Consider the following 21,489-nt stretch of genomic DNA (forward strand, 5'->3'; position numbering starts at 1 on the left):
TGGTTCTAATAAAATCAGTAACTGTTGTAAAAGTCATCAATTCTAAAATTACAATGAGCTCTTATATCTCCATACTGAAGAAATATTAAAGACCATAAAAAATGATTGCCATTTCTTGGAAAAGCCCATGTACATGGTTTCCTGTGTAGACAAAAGATGATGACTAAAGTCATTTCAGACTGAAAACATTGTGGTTGAATGGTTGATTCCTTAACCATTAGACCAGTGGTTCCTAGATAATTTTTGTTCACCAAGGATGTGCTCATCTAAATCACAGTTGCTTGTGGTCTGAACATAGTCTTTGGCTGCAGATCTGTTGAAAGACTTTAGTGTATATATTTTTCTAGATTGAATAAGAAATGGACAAACTTTATGCAATGATTTATCTGAAAGTATTCACAAAGTTGTCTTAACTTTTTGCAAATTCTACTGTACAAATCATGCAAATGGTACAAAATTAATGTGTATTATAGATATATAATGATGTGACAGTTATTTTTCTTTTTGTTTAGTATATAGGATGGAGGGCTAGCTTTGAAAACTGGTCCCTTTCCTTGCATAGAGGAGGCGGTTCACTTTTGCCTTCTAGTGGCCTAGAAAATGTTAAAGGTATGGGAAACCTTCTTTTAAGTTTTAACCAATATTTAAAATAACTGTGAAATTTCAGAATTGGCACAGCTATTGACCAAAACCAAAAATGACCATAAATTTTGTAAAAGAAGCTGGAATTGTGGTCAAGATATTTTTGTGGTCCTTGACTGTGCTCACAACTAGAACCATATGTGAAATGCTTATTTTCTAAAAAAAAAATCTGTGATTTCAGCAGTAGTGACATGTTTTGGACAAAAAATAGATTATATTTCTGTTTTCAAACAAAAAATGTCCGTACAGGTGTAGGAAATGATATTTTTTTATCTTTTCAGAAAATTTTCAAAATTGTGTTGGTGACTGGGATTTACTAGTACAGGTGGAATAGTGGATTCAAATTCTCCTAAATATTGAAGTAACAATACTTGTCATATTTCACTGACACAAGTAGATTAAAAAACTTTGACATTGTGCATGATTTTGCTTACCTGACTTGGGTATTCCAGGTAAGGATAGCACCTGAAAATTGCTACACAATGCTGCATCCTATCTTTCTCAACTTGATTTATTATCCCTTGCAGAAGGCAGAGGGATATAGATGTGGTGTTGTCCGTCTTACTGTTTGTCCATCAGTGTATGAATGAGTACATGCATTCGTCCATTCTTCTGAAACAAAAAACTGAAAATTCCAATAACCACGTGCACTGTCTGCTCCATTCATATAATTTTAATAAGTCTGATTGCAAGTTTTTCTGATCATCTCTTGAATTACCCAAAGTATAAATTTTACTGTTGTCAGCAAAATGTATACAAAAACATTTTAAATAGTCTGGCGTATCATTCATATAGATAATACAAACAAACTGGTCCAAGGACTGAGCCATAAGGAATTCCAGAGTTAATATTTTTCCAAAGGCGCTTATGTTCAGTGAGAAAATCATGTATCCATTCATTGTGATATTATACCATCAAATCCATAACTTTGAAGCTTAAGTCTGTTTATGTTCTGAAACTCATGTGAGTGATCTAGGACAGTCATGACCCTCTCTTGTTTAATATATCTACTTGTTCAAAAGTTTTTCAACATAGAAATTCACCAGGATTCCTTGAGCATTAATTGCTGCTAATTACAAAGCCTCTACTTTAAATATCAAAATGTTCTTGCTTAGTTTTCTGATTGCTAAGTTGACTAAGTCTGTGTGTATGGAACTTGGCAATGAAATGTATATAAATATGTAACACCCTTCACACCCCAAGCACATGCGTAAGTGATACCCCTTAAACCACATGTTAATTGGTTATCATTTGTTTTGAGTTAAATTTGGAATTAAATAGGGAATTGATCCTACCAAATTTTGTCGCGAAGCACTGAAAATCGGGATCGATCCCTCTAAGGTAACGTGCGATATATACTGAATGTAATATACTATCGAATTAAAAAATGTGTCCTTCCGGCACTTGCACAGAGCGTCTGACTTCGGATTTTTTGGAAGAATATGCCTTTTCCTTGTGCGTAATAAGGGTCCACATAACTTCCCTTAGGAAAAAGGAAGGCAGTAAAACTGTAGTTTTTCAGAATTATATTTCTGAGCATTCAAAATGCAGTTTTTAGCTCTAATTTGTCTTCAAATGCCTGCATTAACATATTTAATAGAAAGCAGTGAAAAAGCAGTGAAAATATAGTGAAAAAGCAGTTAAATTGGCCAAAATATGTAAATGAGCTAAGAAGTATAATGATGTCACAAAAAACTGCAACAGGACTGCAGGATCAGTTTTATGCAGTTTAATGTAATCACAAAATACTGCAAAAATACTACAATTCTTGCTTTAACCATTTAAATGACATCACGAAAAAACTGCAGAAGAACTTGCATGAACTTGTCCAAGGGGAGTAATTCATTCTAATTACTTTCTTTTGAATATTAAACTGTCTGTGATGATTAACCAGCCATAAAATGTACAATGAGCTGACTTTCTATTCAAATACAAAACCTCAGATTCATTTATACATGTTATGAACTGGTTTGTCCTTAATCTTGTAAATCCTTTGAATTTGCACATTTACCAGTTTCCACGAAATGACTATAAATCCAATCAGTCTGTGCATGAGTTTCACACTTTAATCCTGCCTTATTAGTTAACTCCATTAAAACAGTTGTTATCAATTATTTAACTATTTGTGCATCATTTTGTGTTAAACATTGTTTTTGAGCAGTTATAATCCATTTTACCTTTCACATGCTTTAGTTTGAACTGCGAGCCGCCATCTTTCACACTGCATTATGGGACATCAGGAAGCAGTATTTAGCAGTTTTTAAAACTACTGTTCATAAAAGATTCTAAAAATACTGCTCTTTGAAAATAACTACATTCTAACTGCCTGTAAAACTGCTTTTTGCGAAAACATTTACAAAAACTTCAAAATAACTACAGAAAACTGGCCACCACCAGTTTTTCAATCCTCCAGTTATATGCAGTTTCTAAAAAAATTGCTTTTTACTAGTCATTTCATGCTGGAAACAGTTTTATTAACTGGCAAAGAAGGCAGTTTTTCCGAAAAACTGCTGTTTCACTGCAAAAAGACTGCAAAATTGAGCAGTTTTTTTTTCCCTAAGGGTTGTCCGAACCGCAATGTTTTGCACATCAGTACAGGTTAGAGAATGTCAATTGTTTTCCCATAGACTTACATTGTGACATTATGGCGTGTACGGTCTTCCATACATCGAAACATGTATATCTAATTACAAGTTTTTCAAGAACTATCTTAGTTCTACCAAAATATGGGACGAAAAACATATGAATAGTGATACTTTATTTAAGTAATTTTTGTGTGAATGAGATGACCCCCTGTTTACATCATTGACGTGGCGGGAGAAATTCATTTGATACAACTTTTTTTCAATACACATAAAATGTAGCAAATTTTGTCGAAATGTATAATAAAATACTGTAAATGCAGTGAAAAAATATCAGTTTTGAAAAAATAATCACTTCCTGGGTTTGTTTACATGACTGACCAATCAGAACGCACAGACGTTACCTTATTTCCAGGTATACACTTACCTCATTCCCAGTAAGTTCCCGGTACTTTTTTGAATTGGTGGTCTCTGACCTACAAATATGGGCAGTATTGTATTTTTATTCCAAAATCTATCTTTAAATTGATACAAACACTTATTTCTGGGCAAGGTGATGGACTGTAACGATTCCCGATTGAGACCGTGCCTTATTTCATATTAGTAAGCTCTGGTTATGTGGAAAATGGCACACCTAATGGCATATAATGTCTTATCAAAATCTACAACACATGATTTCTTAATTGCTGAATGAATATTGAGAAGAGATCTAGACTGCTCTCAGTATGATGTTTAATGTTTAGTCGTATTCTCTGAGTAAATGTTTACATTATCTAAAACTTGATTGTTGTTGATTTCCAAAGTGGATTCTTTTTTCCTTATTTGCAGTTGATTTCTTATTCATTTTTGCTAAGTTAGCATGTTACACCAACTGGCTTCATATGGTTTGAAGAAAAATTTGAAGAAAAATTTGAAGAATAGATTGTTTAAAATATATGAAATAAACAATAATTTAGTACCATACAACCTGTGAAAAAATATATTGATGATGACAAGGATATTTGCATAGTATCAGATTCGTATTTGGCATTTCAGTAAAATAAATTATCACAAAATTAATTGAATTATGTCTGAGAATATGGAAGATTCGGGCATTGTTCAGGAGATGAACAATTTCGGTTTAAATACAGAAGTCCTGCAACAGGTAAATACCTCGTCATTTTCTTTCTGCTCTAAGTATGACTTATTATTAATGTTACAAGTGTTGGTCATTTCGGATGTGAATTTTCAACCAGCAGAGAATTGAGCAAATGTTATGAAGTGAAAATGGTCATGCTTGAAATGTGTGAGGTCAGTCATACAATTTCCTTTGTCATGTCATACCCAGCATAACCCGCAGGTGCTAGACACACAATCAAATATTTTATTTATATCTTAATAATTTATATACAAGGGCGTAGAAGCAGGGCGGCTGGTACCAACCCAATATTTTGAGGAGCGGCGAAATGCCGAACTCGTAAATTTGTGAAAAAAAACTAGAAAATATCATTGAGAATAAATACAGCGCTATTCCCTTGCCAGTGTTCAATTCACTAGCGTATATCATGAAGTGCAGTGACTGATATGTGCAAAAAATCTTGTCATATCGCTGACACCTCGCTAGCTAGATCAAAGTGGTAACAGGGTATTGTACAAAATCGATAATCCGCAATGACCGAGGTTGCTGTATTTTCACGCCCCGCAGACTCGGAATATAGGCGATACATTAATTAATGAAAATTAATCGTATTTATTTGCTTACTGCCAAACAGATTATAGACACTTGCAATTAATGTTGTGTCTCAAATTCTATCTACATAAAAATGGAAAATACCTATTTAATGTCATTTAATGACGAAAATGCCATACAGATTGGATTACGCCTTTAAACAAAGAGCTATAAAAATAAATAGATTGGCAACTTGAAAGGCATATAGAGCAAATCTCGCCAACCTCCCGTGACAAAAAAACGAGATCTCGTTTACCGAAGTGGCGCTTTCTCCACGCGCCATTTTGTATGCGAAAGCAATTATTCATTGGTAAAATAATTATCACCGTATGACCATGCTTCTTTCGATGGCAAAATAAACACCTGTACTTCGGGTCTTAAGGCCATTTCAAATTAAACTTATTTTGTTTTAGAAGCTAACATGTATTTTAAATGTAGTTTTAAAGGTACAAATTGTAACTCCATGCTCGCCGATGTTTGTTTTTAGTAAGATAACGCCGAATCACGCTCTGACACGCGCTCACGCGAGATTACAGCCAGTTGCCATTCTGTGTATTTTATACTATTTTGCTTTAAATCAGGGTCTTGTACTCGATCCCCTACTTAGACATTACAGATTCTACCTTGGCAAGACATTGTCCGTCCGTATCTAACATCGTACCGACATTACAGTGATTAAACACAGTAAACTGTAAATAGGGGTGAAAACTAAAAAAAAACGAGTATGTTCAGCAGCTACTGAGCACTCCAAAGAAGTCGTTACATTACACCATTTACTCTAGCTTTATGCAATTTTTTGCCCGGGGCCACCCCGGACCCCGTTGATTCAAGGGGGATACTCCCAAACCCACCCCCTTCGCCGCCCCAATGCTGAAATCGTCCCTACGCCCATGATATACATAAAATTGTATAGGCATATTAAGTAAAATATTTTATTATGTGTCTAGCACCTGTGGTCATACCGAAAAGGTGAGAAAGGTTTTATCAAAGAAGTATAAAATACACAGAATGGCAACTGGCTGTAATCTCGCGTGAGCTCGTGTCAGAGCGTGATTCGGCGTTATCTTACTTAAAAACAAACATCGGCGAGCATGGAGTTACAATTTGTACCTTTAAAACTACATTTAAAATACATGTTAGCTTCTAAAACAAAATTAGTTTAATGTGAAATGGTCTTAAGACACGAAGTACACGTTTTTTTTTGCCATCGAAAGAAGCGTGGTCATACGGTGATAATTATTTTACCGATGAATAATTGCTTCCGCATACAAAATGGCGCGTGGAGAAAGCACCACTTTCGGTAAACGAGATCTCGTTTTTTTGTCACGGGAGGTTGGCGAGATTTGCTCTATATGCCTTTCAAGTTGCCAATCTATTTATTTTTATAGCTCTTTGGTTTTATATATTGTAAAAAGATCGCCATTAACTACGAGTTTGGTATTATTTTCGAAAAAAAAAAAATAAATTAAATGTATAAATCTGAACAAGTTGGTGCAAAAATCGGGCATTATAAAAGTACGAGAATCGAAACATTAATGAAAATTTTCAAGCCGTTTTGATCGTGCACCTGTTAAATTTACGAATTTCGGACATGTAAATTTCGGATAAAAATTTAAAGGCGACTTTTTCATAGCTAAGTTTATACTTTATTTAGAAATTCATGAAAATGATAATGCAAGAATCAATTTCCTTAAATAATTACTGTTTATAAGTTACAGCTAGACCCACAGAAAGTGGATATATATAGGCAAGAAACTGAATGCTATGCCGATGCTTCTCCTTAAATTTCTCAACTTCTCCCTAAATTCTGTGGAGGGAGAAGTCACTTCTCCCTAAAATTTTGACCTAGGCTGATCCCTGTATAGTACATGATTTGTAGTCTCTGTGCACAGGAGAGGGTATTTTTTTGTAAAAATAGACTTCTAGGGTCTTATTGATAGAATTTCAGACTCCTGTGGTCTGTGTTCCGTTAAATGGTTAGACAATAATGGAAGCTAGATATTAGTTTCCATATAGATTTATTTAGCATAAATCGTGTATGACAAATACATTACAGGATAAAAGCACATACATTACAGGCTTTTTTTTATGCTGATTTTAGGGCCGAAATTCGGCCCCATTCCCCAATCTAAAAAGTATACTTTTTTCCCCACCTTGGCCAAAAATTCCCCATGCAAAAAAAAAATGAAATTAGTTTTGATTTTCAGTCCTGATTTTAACAACTTTTCAGCAAATATATGCCTCCAAACAATGATTTCGCGACGTAAATTTCCCCTCCAAAAGGGACCTGGTACCCTTCCCCAAATTTACAAAAAAAGGGCTGCATTAATATCACAGAATCCCAGTAATTTCATACATTCAAAAGGAGTTCTTTTCATATACCTACATTTACTAAAAAAACGTGAGTAGGTTATGATTGATTAAGGTACTGTAACTTTTTACCATTCAAAAATGTCTGTCATCTAAAATTTCCCTTTTTAGCTCGACTATTCGAAGAATAAGTAGAGCTATCCTACTCACCATGGCGTCGGGGTTGGCGTCGGCGTCACACCCTGGTTAAGTTTTTCGTACCAGTCCACATTTTGACAAACTCTTTTGAGATAAAGCTTTGAAACTTTCAACACTTGTTTACCATCACCATGTTCAGTTATAGGCAAGAGTATATAACTCTGTCAAGCATTTTGACTGAATTATGGCCCCTTTTGACTTAGAAATCTTGGTTAAGTTTTTCGTACCAGTTCATATTTTGGCAAAGTCTTTTGAGATAAAGCTTTGAAACTTTCAACACTTGTTTACCATCATCATGTCCAGTTGTAGGCAAGAGTACATAACTCCATCAAGCATTTTGGTTGAATTATTGCCCTTTTTTTACTTAGAAATCTTGGTTAAGTTTTTTGTACCAGTCTACATTTTGACAAAGTCTTTTGAGATAAAGCTTTGAAACTTTCAACACTTGTTTACATCACCATATCCAGTTGTAGGCAAGAGTACATAACTCCATCAAGCATTTTGGCTGAATTATGGCCCCTTCTGACTTAGAAGTCTTGGTTAAGTTTTTCGTACCAGTTTATATTTTGTGTAAAGTGTTTGACATATGGCTTTGAAACTTTTATATCTTGTTAAGTATTATAGTCTCTATCAATAGGCAAGAGTACATAACTCTGTCATCTTTTTTGGCTGAATTATGGCCCTTTTTGAACTTGGAAATTGGTTCTGTTTTCATATATGTCCATGTTTTGTCAAGACTATTTGACATATGGCTTTTAAACTTTAAACACTTGTTTATCATTATGATTTCCATCTGCAGGCAAGAGTACATAACTCTTGACAACTATTTTGGCTGAATAATGGCCCTTTTTGGACTTTGACATTTTTGTCAAAATATTTGAACTGTGGCTTTGAAACTGTTAACACTAGTATATCAACATGATTTCCATCTGTAGGCAAGTGTACATAACTCTGTCAACTATTTTGACTGAATTATGACCCTTTTTGGACTTGGAAATTAGTTAAACTTTTCATAAAAGTCTGTGTTTGCCTAACATTTAACTTAATAACATATTTGCCATCATGGTCACACATTGCCACTTAGTGCAAGACTAATCGAAATCCACAAATACAGGAAAAATTTTTGTTAAATCCATTTTTTTCTTTTGTCTGAAAATCTATGGAAATATTTTGACCCCATTCTTCAATCAATTCTTCGAATAGTCGAGCGCGCTGTCATCCGACAGCTCTTGTCTTATAATGTAAATCTGTCATAAGTATGAAACAATCAAATCTCAAAATAATTTCAAGTTGATTGACTAGTTTTTAGCTCGACTATTCGAAGAATAAGTAGAGCTATCCTACTCACCACGGCGTCGGCGTCACACCTTGGTTAAGTTTTTCGTACCAGTCCACATTCTGACAAAGTCTTTTGAGATAAAGCTTTGAAACTTTCAACACTTGTTTACCATCACCATGGCCAGTTATAAGCAAGAGCACATAACTCCATCAGGGATTTTGGCTGAATTATGGCCCATTTTGACTAGAAATCATGGTTAAGTTTTTCGTACCAGTTCATATTTTGACAAAGTCTTTTGAGATAAAGCTTTAAAACTTTCAACACTTGTCAAGCCATCACCATGTCCAGTTATAGGCAAGAGTACATAACTCCATCAAGGATTTTGGCTGAATTATTCAATAAAGGCCCCTTTAAACTTAGAAATCTTGGTTAAGTTTTTCGTACCAGTTCATATTTTGACAGTCTTTTGAGATAAAGCTTTGAAACTTTCAACACTTGTTAAGCCATCACCATGTCCAGTTATAGGCAAGAGTACATAACTCCATCAAGGATTTTGGCTGAATTATTCAATAATGGCCCCTTTAAACTTAGAAATCTTGGTTAAGTTTTTCGTACCAGTTCATATTTTGACAGTCTTTTGAGATAAAGCTTTGAAACTTTCAACACTTGTTAACCATCACCATGTCCAGTTAAAGGCAAACTTTTTGACTTAGAAATCTGGGTTAAGTTTTTCGTACCAGTTCATATTTTGACAAAGTCTTTGAAGATAAAGCTTTGAAACTTTCAACACCTGTTAACCATCACCATGTCCAGTTATAGGCAGGAGTACATAACTTCATCAAGGATTTTGGCTGAATTATGGCCCCTTTTGACTTAGAAATCTTGGTTAAGTTTTTCGTACCAGTTTATATTTTGTGTAAAGTGTTTGACATATGGCTTTGAAACTTTTATCACTTGTTCAGTATAATAGTCTCTATCTGTAGGAAAGAGTACATAACTCTTGTCTTATATTTTGGCTGAATTATTGCCCTTTTTGGACTTGGAAATTGGTTCTGATTTCATACAAGTCCACGTTTTGTCAAAACTGTTTGACATATGGCTTTTAAACTTTGAACACTTGTTTATCATCATGATTTCCATCTGTAGGCAAGAGTACATAACTCTGACAACTATTTTGACTGAATAATGGCCCTTTTTGGACTTTGAAATTGGTTCACACATTGCCATTTTGTGCAAGACATCGAAATCCACAAATTTGGGAACATTGTTTGTCTAAATTTTTTCTTTTGTCTGAATATCTGTAGAAATATTTTGTCCCCATTCTTCAATCAATTCTTCGAATAGTCAAGCGCGCTGTCATCTGACAGCTCTTGTTTTTTTTTTTTTTTAACTCATCCAAAGTATTTATGCTGGACATAGATGCAGTTCTCATTTCTGTCACCAGTAATGTGTTCATTGATTAATGAACTATTATGAAGTAGTCAGCATAGCAATACATCACTTTTAGCTATCACTATCAGGATATTTTGACATTAACTGGTATAATCAAGCAGTAGTCATATTGTTTAATAAAGATCTGCATGCATGCATTGATCATTAATTCTAATTCAACCCAGTTCATTTTCCTATTAAAGAAAGAAGGCTGAAAACTGTGTATTATTATACAACAATTCATTTTTCTGACGTCACAATTATTATGTCATAGCGTCAAACGGCATAGGCATAGCAGAGCGCTTGAAAAGAAACCAATGGAAAACAGGCAAATATTTAAATTTTAATGGATGTCATCAAGAATGGACTTTAAAATCCTTGGTAACATAATATATCTTATTAAATTATTTGGTCTTGAATAAAATAATTGTTTGTCATTTAGATGTGGCGCCCTCGTGATATAATTCCTTCGCATCTGAACTCCAAACAATGATTTTATTCCATGACAAATCACAAAATGAGATATATTATTTTCTAAATGATATTAAAAAAAAAGCAAAGATTTTGGTACTTGTCAACAATATTGCATCTTTTGCCAACTAGTGCTAACCTGAATTGTAGAAATTACCAGTAGGTGAATTATTATTATGTTATATAGCGGCTGATATATAATTAATGATTCTCCTGAGACATTGGTTGCAAGGGATAATGTTGATTTGTTTGTTTGTTTTGGGTTTAATGCTGTTTTTCAACAGTATTTCAGTTAGGTTAATGGTGGGCAGTTAACCTAACCAGTGTTCCTGGTTTCTGTACTAGTACAAACCTGTTCTCCACAAGTAACTGCCAACTTCCCCAAATGAATCAGAGGTGCTGGATGAATGATTTCAGACACAATGTCTTTTATCAAATTGTCACGGAGAACACACAACCCGCCCTAGGATCAAACTCACAACCCCACAATCTGTAGATGTCCCTATTGAGCTAAGCGGGATAGTGTTGACAGTTAATATGTTTTACCAGCAGTACAAAATTGTTGCAGTTCTGTCCAGATATGTCTGGTGTATAAGCATTTTACAGTGATATTTCATTACATAGCTTTTTGGGAAATGAAATATGGGTATTTGTATATTTATATTATTTGCACAATCTTACTTGGCCTAACCCCAACTTGTCAGAAACTGGGCTTATTTGACCAGGCCAGGCCAGAGTTTAGTACATGCCCACATGTAATTATCTGTTGTTGGTGACTTTGATGGTTGCAAAAGACTGTGGTTCAGTGTTACACAATGTTAAATAAAGATTACCTTTACTCTTAGAATAAAGGTGCTCTTTGTAGTTAATACATTTCAAAATGGACAAAATGTTAGAAATGTGAAAGGTAAAACCAGTTATGCATGTGTGTCCCTTTTTTTTAAAGATATTTGATGCAAAAAGAGGAGATCCAAACAAGTTTCAGAGTTTCTGGGAAATGGACGAGGAGGACATTGATGAAGAAAGCATGGAAGAAATACAAAGTAAATTAACACATTATTATCTGTTTTTTTTAATACTCTAAATAACAAGAGCTGTCGGAGGACAGCAACGCTCGACTATTCAACAGCCTTGTCAATTGAATGAATACAAAAGTTGAAAAAGGGGCATAATTTTGTAAAATGCAAAGTAGAGGTATTGAACCTCTGTACTGCATGTCATATCATGACAGTGAACAAGTGTGTGAAGTTTCAATCCTTTCCAATTTGTGGATACTGAGATACCAGCTTACATACAAAAACTTAACAAAAAACTGCTAAGTCAAAGGGGCATAATTTTGTAAAAATGCCAAGTAGAGTTATGGGACCTTCACAGTGCATGTTAGATCATGACAGTGAACAAGTGTGTGAAGTTTCAATCCATTCCAATTAGTGGATACTGAGATATCAGATTACATACAAAAATTTAACCAAAAACTGCTAAGTCGAAAAAGGGGCATAATTTTGAAAAAAAAGAGAGTAGAGTTATGGGACTTGCTTAGTGCATGTCAGATCATGATAGTGAACAAGTATGTGAAGTTTCAATCCATTCCCATTAGTAAGTACTGAGATACCAGCTTACATACAAAACCTTAACCAAAAATTTCTAAGTCGAAAAAGGGGCATAATTTTGTAAAAAAGCAAAATAGAGTTATGGAACCTGTGCAATGTAGATCAGTTCATCACAGTGAATAAGTGTGTGAAGTTTCAATCCATTCCCACAAGTGGTTACTGAGATACCAGCTTACATACAAAACCTAAACCAAAATCGGGACGCAGACGCCGACGCCGACGCATGGGCGAGTGCAATAGCTCACTATTCTATGAATAGTTGAGCTAAAAAGTATTAAGGGCTATATTGGATCTATGCAGGTCGGTGTGTAATTCATGTCCACTTCATAATTTATCTTCCCAGTAATTTCTTAAAACCAGCATCTGTTATTAATCTCATCAAGATATGTGTAGAGCATGTAACGAAGGACAATAGGTCAAAGGTCAAAGGCACACATGGAGGTAAAATAGCTTAATTTTATATCCGCTCCTTTTCTTTCAAGCCGCTTAGAAGATTCTCATCAAGCTAGCCTCATCCAATAATCTGTTAACCTTACCAATGTGCACAGCATATAACTTGGTCACCAAGTACAAAGCCTAGGTCACAGAAATCCTTGATTTGGGAAAGCTCCATGTTTTAAACCACTGGAAGGATTTACATAAAACTTGCTTCAATTGTTAACCTCATCAAGACAACATTAAGTGTACATCCCAAGTTACTAGGCCCAAGGTCAAGGTCACAATTAGAGGTCAAAGATCAAATAGCTTAAATCTGTTTTCACTTAATATTTTCTTAACCACTCCAAAGATTTTCATAAAATTAGCTTCATTTGTTAACCTCATCGAAATGACAATCGGAGTGCACAACCCAGTTAACCAGGTTCAAGGTCAAGGTAACACTTAAAGAGTTCAGTTATCAAATGGCTCAGTTCATGTATATTCCATATCTTTTTAACGATTGGAAGGAATTTCATAAAACTGGAATCTGCTTTTAACCTCACCAAAATGGCATGCAGGGTGCACAACTCAGATCACAAAGTCAAAGGTTAACTTAGAGGTCAAAGGTCATGGTCACAGGTTTTTACTTTTCATGTATCAAGGCTGTGTCTGGGGGTATTAATCCCCTCTAGCAATAGCTCTTGTTACATGTATCTAATTTTTACTCCCCCAAGAAATTTGAGGTGTGATCAAGACATTTATCACTTTGTCTTTAAGTTATCATTTTTCCGTCTGTTTATCCTCACTAAAACTGCATGATATGCATACAAGACAGTATTTTAATTGTTATTATATTTCTTTGAAATAATACCAAAAAGTTAACAAATGTCAGTACCTAAATTAATAGATATTTAACTTGTATGGTATCAGAATTTAAGACACTGAGTCAGTGAAAACAGAAAGACTTCTTTAAAAATATTTTTGTAAGAACATAACTCAGACATATGACTTTTAAGTATATTTAGCTTCAGCATTTTTAAAGGTCCAATACTAAGGAAAGTGAACATTTTAATTTCTTTTAAAAAGCACAGAAACTATTTCATTTTGTTGGAAAATGAAAGTTGGTATGTAGAAATTCGAAATAAATCACAGTATATGTACAATTATTTTTCTATGAAGTATGAAGAAAGTTAAAAAGACCTGTGGGGTCATTCTGTCGATTCATTGAAATTTCAACATAATACACATACATTTCTTTGAGTTCCAAAGACCTTCTGTAAATTTTGACCTGCCAATCTTCATTATTTAGTGTCTTGCAGAAGTCTATGCACTGGCTATGAAAAAAATTGCCAACTCACTTTCCCTTAGTAATGGACCTTTAAAGTACAAAAAGTACCCATTATCATTACTTACACATTTTTTGTCTAGAAAATCCAGCGAAAAAGATTTTATGGGCAGCAGAAAACAATAAACAGGAGATGGTGAAAGAATTGCTGAATTCCGACAGTGGACTGGTGGGAAGCAGGGATGCTGATGGCTATACTCCACTACATCGAGCTGCTTATAATGGCCATACAGACATGGTTATAGTGAGTGAGAATTCATTTTTGGCTATGTATATTTAAATCAATTTATACAGGGTTAGAATTTAAGTTTGCATACTCACAAAGTGCAAGTTCATATTGAATAGCTTTTGTCCAAGCTCACAGTATTTTGTGAGTACAAAAACTGAAATTGAATTGATGTTGGTTTTCATTTCTTCAAGTTTCAGTTTTGATCTGTAAATACACATCAATTATAATCAATGGAAGGTGTTTTTACACAATATGCATCAATTCATGGGATTTTTACTCAGTACATATACTCTTTAAACTGTGTTTGCAGATTTTAATCACACAGTGATGTATCTACAAGTTTTGATACAAAATCCAGTTTCTCGTGACACTGAAAAATCTGTGAAAAATCTGAGAAAAATATTTTTATGCATATATAATTTCTGTCAAAAACAGTGGATCAAAATTGGGATAAGAATTGAAATTTTGCCAGTAGAAATTTCTTGTACTGGCAAAAAGTTGCTAGTGCAAAAGAATATTGAAGTTAAATTCTACCCCTGTAAATATTTGCAACATTTTCAGGTCAGCAATGTTGAAGTGTCTCTAGGAATGTAAAATATTTCTATGCAAGTTAGTATTTAATGTTATAACAATCATTCAAAATAATGGTCATAGGTGATCTACAATTTGACTACAACCTTGAAAAACTAGAATTTACCAATCTAGAAGAATATAAGTCAATTTAGGTTTTAGAGAAAGTGCAAGATACAGAAGATGCTCAAGTTCTTTTGCATGACAGGTGTATTAGCCATACATGGGACTCGTATACAAAGTAACAGAGGAGTAGGGACTAAACATTGCGATCTTTGGTCTTGTAGTCTGACATTTTGCCACTTTGACCATATATCTGTTTCTTGCTTTGTTTATCAAAGTACATGTAGCTCTTAATTTTAGTTAGGAGAAAAATGTTTTTTTTTGCTGTTTAAAATTTCATTTAACGTACATACAGAATTTCTTAGTATCAAATAAAAAATATATAATTAGCTCAACTATTCGAAGAATAGTCTAGCTATTCTACTCACCCTGGCGTCGGCGTCACACCTTGGTTAAGTTTTTGCATGCAAGTACATACAGCTATCATTTAAAGGCATATAGCTTTGAAACTTATTTATTCTTTTTCTAGGTCATTACCAACCTCACTGGGTCAAGTTCCATAACTCTAACATGTATTTTGAGCAAATTATGCCCCCTTTTGGACTTAGAAAATTCTGGTTAAAGTTTTACATGCAAGTTACTATCTCCAGATATTGAATTGAAACTTCACATGTGTCTTTGGGGTTATAAAACTAGTTGATAGCACCAAGTCCCATAACTCTGACCTTCATTTTGGCCAAATTATGCCCCCTTTTGGACTTAGAAAATTCTGGGTTAAAGTTTTGCGTGCAAGTACATACAGCTATTACTAAAAGGCATATAGATTTGAAACTTATTTTTTTCTTTTTCTAGATCAATTACCTACCTCACTGGGTCAAGTCCCATAACTCTGACATGTATTTTGGCCAAATTATGCCCCCTTTTGGACTTAAAAAATTCTGGTTAAAGTTTTGCGTGCAAGTACATTCAGCTATTACTAAAAGGCATATAGATTTGAAACTTATTTTTTCTTTTTCTAGATCAATTACCTACCTCACTGGGTCAAGTCCCATTACTCTGACATGTATTTTGGCCAAATTATGCCCCCTTTTGGACTTAGAAAATCCTGGTTAAAGTTTTACATGCAAGTAACTATCTCCAAAACTACTACAGATATTAAATTGAAACTTCACATGTGTCTCTGGGTTATAAAACTAGTTGATAGCACCAAGTCCCATAACTCTGACATGTATTTTGGGCAAATTATGCCTCCTTTTGGACTTAGAAAATCCTGGTTAAAGTTTTGCATGCAAGTACATACAGCTATTACCAAAAGGCATATAGCTTTGAAACTTATTTATTCTTTTTCTAGGTCAATTACCAACCTCACTGGGTCAAGTTCCATAACTTTTAACATGTATTTTGAGCAAATTATGCCCCCTTTTGGACTTAGAAAATTCTGGTTAAAGTTTTACATGCAAGTTACTATCCCCAAAACTAATGCAGATATTGAATTGAAACTTAACATGTTTCTTTGGGGTTATAAAACTAGTTGATAGCATCAAGTCCCATAACTCTGATATGTATTTTAGTCAAATTATGTCCCCTTTCGAACTTAAAACTCTTTTGAAATTTGATATTTAACATTTTGGGTAATAATTTCCTGCTTCTGTGACAATATTTCGAATAGTTGAGCTTGGCTGTCTTACGGACAGCTCTTGTTTTATATTGACATCACACTTTGTCCATTAACCCGTATACATGCAGAGAAAGCTTTGAATAGTTTGTTAAATTACCAAATATTTCAAATGGGTCACATTGCATTGAAGACAAGCCTGATATTTTGAGGAATGAATTGAAATAAATGGAAACTCATTTAAGTTATATACCCACAAGACAGACAAACAGTTTACATGTATGTTGCTTTTGGTCTTTTAAGACAAAGGTATACAAGATCAGCTATGGGAAGCTTGGCACAGAGGCATCAGTCTTTAATACTGTGCATTCTCAGATAACACTAGCCTTGGTTTTGTTTTTTTAGCAAAGTGGATTTAAGAGCTATTGAAGTATTAGCTTATATATAATATTTAAGGCTAAAGCTATAATTGAGTGCCACTGTGTGAAAACTAACATTAATCTTTGCAACCAGAAAGGAGTTTCCAGATTAGTACACATCCATACTCTTTTCAGTACTTGTATGCAACTGATAAGCATACAATTTGGATCCAGATTGACCTGCTCTGATATGCAGCCTGATTTCGATCCATACTGGTCGCAAAGCCAAATTTTTGTTTTCGTACAGTGACGCTCAATAAATAATTAGTATAACTTCATCATTTTCATTTTTTCAGCTGCTGCTTGAAAATGAGGCAGATATTAATGCAAAAACAGGGGATGGTTGGTGTCCGATACACAGCGCTTCCAGGTGGAACCAAGCCGACGTTCTTTCTATACTGCTTCAGTTTGGTGCAAATATAAATGCTCAAACAAATAGTGGACAGACTGCTTTACATATTGCTTCCTCTGACAGGGAGTGTAGACAGTGTTTAGAAATGCTCCTTTGGGATAAAAATACTGATACCAGTCTAAGAAATAGTCTCAATGAAACGGCTTATGATATATGTCAGCGAACAAGTGAGAACTGTCTCCTGTTTGAAACGAAAGAGGACAGTGTGAAAAAGTTAAAACAAGATAGTTAATTATAGCTTTATTTAAGGCCTTTTTATGCCCCCGAAGGGAGGCATATAGTTTTTGAACCGTCTGTCGGTCTGTCCGCAATTTTCGTGTCCGGTCCATATCTTTGTCATTGATGGATGGATTTTCAAATAACTTGGCATGAATGTGTACCACAGTAAGATGATGTGTCACGCGCAAGACCCAGGTCCGTAGCTCAAAGGTCAAGGTCACACTTAGACGTTAAAGGTCATATTTCATGTAGTGCATTCGTGTCCGGTCCATATCTTTGTCATCCATGGATGGATTTTCAAATAACTTGGCATGAATGTGTACAACAGTAAGACGATGTGTCGCGCACAAGAACCAGGTCCGTAGCTCAAAGGTCAAGGTCACACTTAGACGTTAAATGTCAGTTTTCATGATAGTGCATTCGTGTCCGGTCCATATCTTTGTCATCCATGGATGGATTTTCAAATAACTTGGCATGAATGTGTACCACAGTAAGACGACGTGTCATGCGCAAGACCCAGGTCCGTATCTCAAAGGTCAAGGTCACACTTAGACGTTAGGGGTCATATTTCATGATAGTGCGTTGATGGGCGTGTCCGGTCCATATCTTCGTCATTCATGCATGGATTTTAAAATTATTGGGCATGAATGTGCACCACAGTAAGACGACATGTCGCGCGCAAGACCCAGGTTCGTAGGTCAAAGGTCCTAAACTCTAACATCGGCCATAACTATTCTTTCAAAGTGCCATCAGGGGCATGTGTCATCCTATGGAGACAGCTCTTGTTATATCTTTGCTTAGATACGTATTTTTACGCCTGCACCATTAAGAAACGAGAGGCACATTGTGGTTAACCCTGTCCCTGTATATGTCAAGAACAGTTACTGTGTTGTGCATTTTTATGCCCCCGAAGGGAGGCATATAGTTTTTGAACCGTCTGTCCGTCTGTCGGTCTGTCAGTCTGTCTGCAATTTTCGTGTCCAGTCCATATCTTTGTCATCGATGGATGGATTTTCAAATAACTTGGCATGAATGTGTACCACAGTAAGACGACGTGTCGCGCGCAAGACCCAGGTCCATAGCTCAAAGGTCAAGGTCACACTTAGACATTAAAGGACAGTGCATTGATGGGCGTGTCCGGTCCATGTCTTTGTCATCGATGGATGGATTTTCAAATAACTTGGCATGAATGTGTACCACAGTAAGAGAAAGTGTCGCGCGCAAGACCAGGTCTACTCAAAGTCGGGTCACACTTAGACATTAAGGATATGCATTGATGGGCGTTCGGTCCCTATCTTTGTCACGATGATGGATTCAATAACTTGGCAGATGTACCACGTAAGACGACGTCGCGCGCAAGACCAGGTCCGTAGCCAAAGCAAGGTCACTTAACATTAAAGGATAGTGCATGATGGGCGTTCCGGTCCATATCTTGTCATTCATGCATGATTTTAAAATAACTACGCATGAATGTGTGGCACAGTAAGACGACGTGTCGCGCGCAGACCGCTCCTTAGGTCAAAAGTCCTAAACTCTTACATCGCCATAACTCTCATTCAAAGTGCCATCGGGGCATATTCATCCTATGGAGACAGCTCTTTTGGGGTTCAAACAGCTTTGCACAAATGACCACCGTAACAAGACATTGGCCTCTGCGGCCAAGTGGTTAGGCTTAGTCACTTGCCTTTACTGATTTGGGTTGGAAACCTTGCCTGGAATGTAGAATTCTCCATGTGAGCAAGTTCTTTTCATAATGTAGGTAACACCAATCAGCCCAATCTCAAATCAACCAGTCAAATGATGGAGTTTCGAGACTGGCCTCCCACTTTGTTATATAACCTTGCACCTTGCTTGAAGCTGATGTTTCTGCTAAAGAGAAAAATGAAAGTTCATTCCTATAAAAGATTCTTTGGTACGTTGTCTTTATTACAGAAGTGTTGTGACGATGTATTTATGGATGTTTTTCTGATATCTAGGGATGATTTCCGTTTGATCATATTTTTCCTTCAGACAAATTTTAGGTGATGTTGTAATGCCTAGGTTGTTTTTCTGATGTTGAAGTCACTGTCCATAGATGGAACAATTTTATATATTTGACATTTATGGAAAAAGACAAGCTTTTTAGATATTTGTGCTAATATTGCTTTTATTGTTGTCAGGACTGAAAATCTGGTCATAGTTGGTTCAGAAGACAATAACTATGAGAAATTTTTAGAGCGTTATTATGTTTTGATGTTAAGTCTCGATGGGCACAAATTAGCTATAGAAGTGTGTGCTGTAAAGTAAAACAGCACATCTCTGTCACAAAGCCAATAATTTGCATTTGGGAGAATTATGCGTCTGATGTAAAACACAAGACTAGTGTATAACAAAAATGATACAATTGCAATATAAATGCGATATCTAGCAGCTTTATACTGTCTTGCATTACTTTTAAAGTATCATGCTGATTTCATTAATAGATCCTAGGGATTCACTCTTCACATTTCTTGACACCAAAATAAAAACGGTCATAACTTCTGTTTTTAAGTGCATTTTTGCAGAATGTAGTAGGAACTTTTTAAGGTTTATATTTTGCTTATGATTACCATTTTTACATTGTTGGTTTATGTATATGCCATATCCATGTGTATTTCTGAATTATTGAATACCCATCACTAAGGTAGTATTTAAAAAGAAAAATTCTCTAGATAATAGAGCCATCAAATAAGATTATCATAATTGTAGCTTAATCTGGGATGTTATAATTATGGGACTCGAGAGAATTTTGTCAGGCCTGTATCACATAGGGTATGCAAGCCCTGAATGCAAAGCCCTGGGCCAAATATAGCATCTAGGATCATAGTACTGAACAATGGATCATTTATTAATACCTCATGCAATCATTTGTGTTAATTTATCACTAAATATTACTGTAAAACGCTTCTGATAAGAGGCTTTCTTAATTTACTGGGTCATGAATATTTTTTAAAGAAATCTGGGCACAGGCAAAGTACTGAATCTGATTTCCACCCAGTGAAATTTGATTTTGACGTTGTCGGTTCATAATCATGTGGAAAGGAAGAAAGGCCACATTTATGCAGACTTACTTTGAGACAGCTGAAATTTGACTGAAAAATATTTCTCAGTGTAGGTAACTTTTGCTAAATTGCGATAGCCTGATATACATGTACAAATGACTTCACATATGCATTTCATATAACTTTTGGAAGTACTTAGCCATTTGAAACCTATTTTTCCATAGTTCTATTTATTCATGTTTGCCATATGATCATGCAACATATTTTCACTTCAACCCATTGAGATGTTTACACAGGAATTTGACTGATGGGAGTCAATTTGACTAGGACAGAATTAGAGTCGCACTATGTTGTTTTTGACTTAGTGAAGATATATGTAAATGTGTTTTTGATGGGACTTAACATTCCTTTGAGACAGCTTGAATTTTGAGACAAACAAATTTTGAGTTTTATTGTAAACATGAATACATTACCCAGAACTAAATGTTTTGAGTAAATACATTCAACTTTGTTTCATATGCATACTATTCTCTCGTTCCCATGTTTACCTGGAAGCAAGGTCAAATTATATTTATGGTACTATAGTTACGTTGTTGTTTTTTTATTTACTGTTAATGATCAAGTTTTTCTTTTTGAACTTTTTTGAAACTTCGATCTTAATGTAAATCTACCTCCCCTACAAATGTTGATCTCCAAAGTTTTGCAAGGCCAAGTAGAAGTTTACTGCTGGAGGCTTACCAGTACAGGTAGCTTTCTGCCTACACTTATTCATGAGGCAGTTAGTAAAGCAGCGAAGAAGAGTCGAAGAGTCTGTCTTAGAAATAACTACATGTATTTGATTTCATCATGTTTAATATAAAAAATGTTTGCAAAAAAAAAATGATCTGTGTTCTGACACTTCCCAAGATATTTTTTTTATGAAATTTCAATTTTGTTCTGTTTTTGAAAG

At 35.0% G+C, this 21,489-nt stretch overlaps 1 protein-coding gene across 4 annotated transcripts; it reads left to right on the top strand.

Moving 5' to 3' along the window:
* Nucleotides 1–127: 127 nt before the first annotated feature.
* Nucleotides 128–18,702, top strand: LOC123536506 (ankyrin repeat domain-containing protein 49-like). 4 transcript variants are annotated; one of them, XM_045319725.2, is made up of 5 exons: nt 128–609; nt 924–1,094; nt 11,568–11,664; nt 14,077–14,237; nt 17,186–18,702. In XM_045319725.2, the coding sequence occupies exons 3-5, from the start codon at nt 11,619–11,621 to the stop codon at nt 17,531–17,533; spliced, it is 555 nt and encodes a 184-aa protein (XP_045175660.1). In that variant the 5' UTR covers nt 128–609; nt 924–1,094; nt 11,568–11,618; the 3' UTR covers nt 17,534–18,702. The 4 variants fall into 4 exon arrangements, with proteins under 4 accessions (XP_045175660.1, XP_045175659.1, XP_045175658.1 ...); XM_045319724.2 differs by having other exon boundaries at nt 924–1,003; XM_045319723.2 differs by lacking the exon at nt 924–1,094.
* Nucleotides 18,703–21,489: the final 2,787 nt, after the last annotated feature.

This window comes from Mercenaria mercenaria, chromosome 17 (genome assembly GCF_021730395.1).
Source record: "Mercenaria mercenaria strain notata chromosome 17, MADL_Memer_1, whole genome shotgun sequence".
NCBI lineage: Eukaryota > Metazoa > Mollusca > Bivalvia > Venerida > Veneridae > Mercenaria > Mercenaria mercenaria.

Coding starts and splice junctions, on each gene's coding strand:
- LOC123536506 (XM_045319722.2), top strand. CDS start 4,291: ATGTCTGAGAATATGGAAGATTCGGGCATTGTTCAGGAGATGAACAAT. Junction 4,369..11,567: donor ATACAGAAGTCCTGCAACAG/GTAAATACCTCG, acceptor TTTTTTTTAAAG/ATATTTGATGCAAAAAGAGG. Junction 11,665..14,076: donor AAGCATGGAAGAAATACAAA/GTAAATTAACAC, acceptor TTTTTTGTCTAG/AAAATCCAGCGAAAAAGATT.